Source organism: Oratosquilla oratoria, chromosome 10 (assembly GCF_046742065.1).
Source record: "Oratosquilla oratoria isolate Oo_2021 chromosome 10, ASM4674206v1, whole genome shotgun sequence".
NCBI lineage: Eukaryota > Metazoa > Arthropoda > Malacostraca > Stomatopoda > Squillidae > Oratosquilla > Oratosquilla oratoria.
In genome coordinates this window covers 21,877,262-21,884,761 of record NC_134786.1, presented here as the reverse complement: position 1 = coordinate 21,884,761, position 7,500 = coordinate 21,877,262, and the positions used below count along the sequence as shown (strand labels likewise).

The 7,500-nt window shown below is 41.2% G+C and overlaps 1 protein-coding gene across 1 annotated transcript in view; it reads left to right on the top strand.

Moving 5' to 3' along the window:
* The window catches only part of LOC143028791 (uncharacterized), a 7,136-nt gene extending 2,198 nt beyond the window's left edge, over nt 1-4,938 (top strand). Inside the window, exons 2-3 of the mRNA XM_076191160.1 lie at nt 2,885-2,946; nt 3,286-4,938. Of these exons, the coding sequence (XP_076047275.1) occupies nt 2,885-2,946; nt 3,286-4,882 (1,659 nt within the window). The 3' untranslated portion in view covers nt 4,883-4,938. The remainder of the gene's footprint in view (nt 1-2,884; nt 2,947-3,285) is intronic.
* The last annotated feature ends 2,562 nt before the right edge of the window (nt 4,939-7,500 follow it).

Here is a 7,500-nt window from a genome sequence, read left to right as displayed (position 1 = left end):
GAACTGCATACACCTAGTCTTTAAGAAAAGAGACGAGTGTGAGAGATGGAAAAAAGATGGATATTGAGTTGTACATGGTGGCGGAGATCGTTCCTATAATTTTCTCTGGCTGCTACAAGAGGATTCTATTCATATGAAGAAACCTTTCCTCAACAGATACACCGTTTAATTAACGTTCATAACAAGTCTCGCGTAACCCACTATCGTTTTGAAATATTTTTCCTTACTGCTGCCAGACGATTTATTTGGCCGAAGGAAAGACCCTCCCGTTTAGGACTTCAAAGGAATTTCGTAAATGGATGTGAAAATACCTAGAAATGAGGGATGTAAGAAGAGTGACTCAATGGTAACATTTAAATTAGTAGCTCCAAGGATTGGTGTTAAATGGAAGATAAATACCAGCAAATGTAGTGTGATACAGGCAATCAATTGTAAAGGTTACTTACATATTAGGTAAAAAGAATCAAAATTGAAGAAAAAGACAAATGTGTATAGATCACAACAAAGAAAATAATATATACATTGTGAGACAAAGAAAAATGCATTTAACTGTATTACTTAGGATGTAACAACAAAATTTAAGTAAATAAGCAGTTCAAGCCCACCCTAGAGTACACATAAATAAGCTGAAACCTAAGAGGTAAACTATAGTCTCATTTTGGTATAAAGGTATTCTACAGTGGAGAAATGAGTTCTTAATCTCGAGACTTTCGTACAAATAACTAAGATACTCGTAGACTTGAACGAACAACTTTGGCAGAGGAGAGAGACGATATGATTACCCTACATATACGTCATCATGAGGAGGAAATTGATAACAACAAAGGGTTTTGTTAACAAATCAATAGACAAGCCAAGAAGACATCAACCTAGAAATGAGTTGTTAGGTTATACCTAACCATTCAACTTTCCAGAAAAAGGTAATTAGAATGAATTACCAAAGCAGGTAATAGAAGTCGCGAGCAAACACACAAATACACACATAAACACACACACGTACACACACACACACACACACACATGCACACGCACACACACACACACACACACACACACACACACACACACACACACACACACACACACACACACACACACACACACACACACACACACACACACACACACACACACACACTGTACATACGGTGGTCAGGGCTCGAATCCTGCCCAGGGCTGAAGTAATTTTAGTATTACTACACTACGAGTCGTTACTCCAACTCACGTGGGCGGGGAGTTTAGGGTGTTTGTGCGTGAAAGGTCACGGCATTTACCCATAGATCGGTCATATATGAGCTCTGAGCTCTCTTTCGGGAAAGAACTAGCTGGTGATCGCGAGTCCAACACGTGATCCAAAACCATGGTGAAACACACACACACACACACACACACACACACACACACACACACACACACACACACACACACACACACACACACACACACACACACACACACACACACACACACACACACACACTTGTGGCGCAGTTGGTAGAGTTCCCGGCTGCCACTACGGAGGTTCGGGTTCGAATCCCGTATAGGGCTGAAATAATTTCAGTAACGCTGCGCTGCGGGTTGTTACTCCAACTCTCGTGGGCGGGGAGTTCGGTGTGTGTGTGCGTGTGAAATCACAGCATTACCCATAGATCGGTCACGTACGAGCTCTGAGCTCTCTTCCGGGAGGGAAACGGCTGTCGATCACGAGCCCAACACGTGATCAAAAGACCATGGTGAACAACACACACACACACACACACACACACACACACACACACACACACACACACACACACACACACACACACACACACACACACACACACACACACACACACACACACACACACACACACACACACACACACACACACACACACACACACACACACACACACACACACACACACACACACACACACACACACACACACACACACACACACACACACACGCACACACACACACACACACACACACACACACACACACACACACACACACACACACACACACACACACACACACACACGCGCGCACACTGTACATACAGATACAATAACATATTTCCTTATTCGAGGTGGTCTCAAGTAAACAAGTCATATAAAACCTATGGAGTTTTGGCAAACGTGATTTAGAGCCACAAAAAATCAGAAGACGTAATACAATTGGGTTTCGTCATAGCCCAGTAAAACCACTAATTAGTAATCACTACATATCTCCATAGGTACATGAACATATATGCTAAATGTTCTATGTGAAATAAATGTACTTTTGGAGTTCTTTAGGGTATTGTTCTCCTGTAGGCATTTGTTTACATTATCATATTTCATCTGCATCCGACTTAGCTATCAACCGGAAAATCCCCTGTTGATATGCATTGGAACTAGTGATACAACGATAGCAAAATTTGTAATGATTCCGATACGAGTCCCGATGCTGCTCTAAACTTCCGATTCTTATAATTGATTAATAAAATTACTCTGTTCATCAAATATATGGTCCCAAAACCAACTGCAGAGCCTGAAAATAACCTTGAATTATAAGCATTGTAGGTATCGGAATCGGAAGTTTAGAGCAGCATTGAAACTAGTACATTTTTAAAAAGTTATTATCGTCCCATCATTAATTGTAACATAGGTGTTTATATAATGTATCCTAAGACAGACATCTTCAACTTCAAATGCATTAATAAAAGCATCAGAAATGTCATCGATAATGAATAGGTTCATCTACAGTACATGCAATACAGTATCTCATATTGATATACAATTAATATAATTCGATTGTACTTAGTCATTATGAAGAAAAGCGTTGTGGTTATGTTGCTCAAGGCTCGTAGCATAAGATGTTGTCTGGTGACCTTTTCCTTCTTTTCCGATAGCATGATGCTTCTACGGTTAGTTTATTTTTCGGCTTGCCTGATGCAGAAAAAACTTTGAGCATGTAAGTGAGTGGTTGGCGAGAAAGTAAAAGAAAACAAGGAGCTGGTGGGAGGGAGGTGAGGATGAGGAGGGGAAACAGAGGGAAGAGGAGGAGGAAGAGGAGGAGGAGGAGAAGGAGGAGTAGTACGAGAAGTGGGGGGTAGAAGTGAAAAAATGAGGAGGGGGAGGAAGAGGAGGATGCTGATGTGGCACCTACCCTCGGTATAAATGCCCACGTGCTGCTTTTCATCACACACAATTCGACTCGCTTCGACTTCGAACTCTTACTTTCTCCGCTATGGGTTGGCGCAGCATGAGGAGAGCTGCTGTTCTTAGCTGTGAGTCTCATTCTTTTTTCTAGATGTAACCAGATCAGCAATGCGCAGAGACTGCGAAGTAATAGTTGTCTTCTGTTTTCAGTGCTTCTGGTGGGAGCCGTAACCGCACAGTCCAATGGCTACAGCGCTCCTTCGACAACGTATGGTGCCCCGTTTGCCAATGGGGGACTCAACGGGGCCGTCAATGGCAATGGGGGCCTGAATGGTAATGGCGGCACCAATGGGTACGGAGGGATCAACGGTAATGGAGGTCTGAATGGCAATGGAGCCCTGAACGGTAACGGAGGCCGTAACGGAAACGGAGGCACCAATGGCTTCGGTGTCTCCAACGGCAACGGTGTCTTGAATGGTAATGGAGGCTTGAACGGTTATGGGGGCCTCAATGGCAACGGAGGCTACAGCTACGGTCCCTCCGACGCTGAACTGGCTCTCCTCGAGCTGGGCGAGAATATTCCTGGAGGTGGCGTGCCTGGCCTAGACTTTCCTGTTCTCTCGGAGGTCGTTGAGACGGGCTTCGCCTGCGAGAACACTGGCTTCTCCTACGGCTATTTCGCCGACACCACCCCTGAAGCCGCCTGTCAGATCTTCCACATCTGCCAGACGCGTCCCAACGGCTACCAGCTCGACTCTTTCCTGTGTCCCAACGGCACCATCTTCAACCAGCAGTACCTCGTGTGCGACTGGTGGTTCAACGTGGACTGCTCACAGGCCACCAACTTCTACTCCGTCAACCAATTTTTCGGTGAAGACCTCGATATTACTGGCGCAAACGGTGCTCTCTCCGCCGTCTATGGTCCACCTGTCCTAAATGGCAATGGCAACGGAAACGGTGTGCTTAATGGAATCCGAAACGGATACAAACCAAACGGCAATGGCTACAAGAGTAATGGCAACGGCAATGGAAATGGTCTTCTTAACGGCAACGGTAATGGAAATGGATACTCCAACGGGAATGGGAATGGAAACGGGTACCGCAATGGCAATGGTAATGGCCTAAACGGTAATGGTAATGGAAACGGATACTCTAACGGCAACGGCAATGGAAACGGGTACCGCAATGGCAACGGCAATGGAAATGGTCTTAATGGAAACGGATATTCTAATGGCAACGGTAACGGAAATGGATACCGCAATGGCAATGGTAACGGAAACGGATACCGCAATGGCAACGGTATTGGAAACGGATACTCCAACGGCAACGGCAATAGAAACGGGTACAGCAATGGTAACGGCAATGGCAATGGGCTAAACGGCAACGGTAATGGAAATGGATACTCCAACGGCAACGGAAATGAAAATGGGTACCGCAATGGCAACGGTAATGGAAATGGCCTTGTTAATGGCAATGGAAACGGATACACAACGAATGGAAATGGTAATGGAAATGGCATCACCAAGGGCAACGGCAATGGATATACCTCAAACGGCAATGGTAACGGATATACAAATGGCAATGGAAACGGTTTCGGCAACGGCAACGGCAACGGCAACGGCAATGGCAACGGGTATACATCAAATGGTAACGGCAATGGATACTCAATAAATGGTAACGGTCTTAACGGACTTGTGTCCAACGGGGCTTCCTCCGCGCCCTCCAGCCTCTACGGGGTTCCAGTGTGAACGAGCTGAGCAGACAGATGCTCAGCAAGAACAGCAACTCCCCACTATAGTCGTCCTTCCCCGGAGATACATTTATTTTTGTACTATTTACCCGCTTCCTTAAATGTAATATGAATTGTATATTTTACTTGGGAAACTTTTAAAGTCTTCCTGAATTTACTCATGCAAATTTCTCGCAGAAACGTATTTATTTTTATATTTCTCGCAATAATGGTTATTAAATGATGACAAAGTATAGTGTTCTGTAAATATCCTTTTTAAACGAATTCATTGTAAAACTGCTATATTTATATATATGAATATATAAGAGGTTTTTCTTCAGGATTATGTAAAACTCTTCTGGTTCTAAATATCACAAACACACACACACACACACACACACACACACACACACACACACACACACACACACACACACACACACACACACACACACACACACACACACACACACACACACACACACACACACACACACACACACACACACACACACACACACACACACACACACACACACACACACACACACACACACACACACATATATATATATATATATATATACATATATATATATATATATATATATATATATATATATATATATATATATATATATATATATATTGAATGAGGAAAGGCATTTGATGAAGGTATGGCCACTGCCTGACTTTACAGTTTTATGTTATCACCATTTGAACACCTTTCATTACTAAAAGACTTCATTAGATAATATGACTGGAAAACTATATTTGCATTTGTCAGTAGCCTATAGGTGTATAGCAGTATTGACAATGATAGTAGTGTGATCTATAGAAAATTACACCACTTCTAAGGCTATTGTATATATGTCAGAGAGTATCTGCATCAAGTCTGGTGTCTTCGTCTATGAGCCAAAGGCACTAGACTGAGCAAGTGATCACAATCAGCATCTTTGACAGTGAAGAGTCAAACATGATGAATTAGATTTCAACCTCCATGATATAACATGGTGAGTTTTTCTCTGTTTGACAGCAACGCATAGGAATATACTCACTCTATTGATCTCTGAAAAAAAAATTATAACTGATATGTTGGTTGAAATCTGGTACCTAAAATTTACAACTTAATGAACTTCAAGCTCCAAAAACATCAGACTAGATAATTGTGTATATGTAACATTTGACTGACTGTTCTACTGCAAGTACTTTAGCATACAGATTAGCCTAGGGGATAAGACTAGGTGAACAAATTTATGAATCAGATATAAAAAACAATTCGGCATACGATGACACAGGCAATTCATGAATTTATAAGGAAACAGAAGAGTAAAATAAATTCATGCTTTCTATGTCTTTTACATCATCTGGTAATTCTACCAAAGAGAGTTCGCAAAGATGACCAGGAGAAAGAGTGACAGTTCAGAAAGAAAATCGCCGATGAAGGTGAGATCCCAGAGAATTCTATTATTATATTAGAAATAAAAAGGTTATGAGGAACAACATTGACTCCCCAATGTCTGCCAACAACTAATTTTGACATTCAAATGAAGATGTATATGTAATGTCCATGTACACTTTCATTTACTTATTGAAAAAATTTTCATGCCTTCACTTGAAAACTTGAGAAAAAGCACAACCAGCTACTTATTGACGTGGCAAAATGACATTGCTTAAATGTCAGATGCAGCGTTATTTTTTTTTTGTCATTGTAGTGGGTGTATATAGTTGAGGAACATCTCATTTACTATCATAGTTTTTACAAAGAACTATCGGATATTTCATTACAGACAAGGAACACTGCAAAGCTACATTATACACATGTTACATTTGCTAATACAAAAGTACAGTAGATATTGAACAAACATTATTTGCAACGAGTCAGTAGTGTTACATGCCGATGAATGGCTTGTCAGACGGAAAGAGCAAATATGAAAGGTTTAGCAAACGTAAGAATTCATAAAAGGGAAAAATGGAAGTGAAGGATTAAAACATTAGAAAGATAAAAAGATGAACAGGAATGGAAGTGGCACTGAAAGCTTTTTTTTTTAACGTGAATTGAGGGTTCAAGGATGGATCTAATTAACGCCAGATAGAGTTTGATAACTAACACTTTTACTAACCGTCCTAGCAATAAAACCTAATGCTCTATTACCTCTATTCTGTAGTTAAGGTCAGAACGCACTATCATTCCCAAGTCTCTCTTGCACTCATTTTTTTTCTTAAAAGGTATTATCTAAGCTATATCTTCTTTCTGGGTTGTGTAAACCGACGTTTAACACATTGCGCTGGCGTGAGACTTCAACAGCTTGTTGAAGTGTGTTGAAGTTATATCAGAACAAAATGAAACATATTGTAAATGTAGGGAAGTGTAGCTGTATTTATTTTCAGTCGGGTAACACACAAATTAACACACATTACTGAATCATTGCTTAAAGGACGCTGTAAGACTGAGGGGTGGACAACGATTAGCAATATTTTAACTGCTATACACAGAGATAGATAACAAGATAACCATCTTACAGTATACAAGACAGTTGAGAAACAACAACTTTATACTTTTAGTTTTTAGATGTTCATACAAGTATAGAATAGAGAACGAAAAAGTAAATCACAAGGAAAGGTGAGAAACCTACG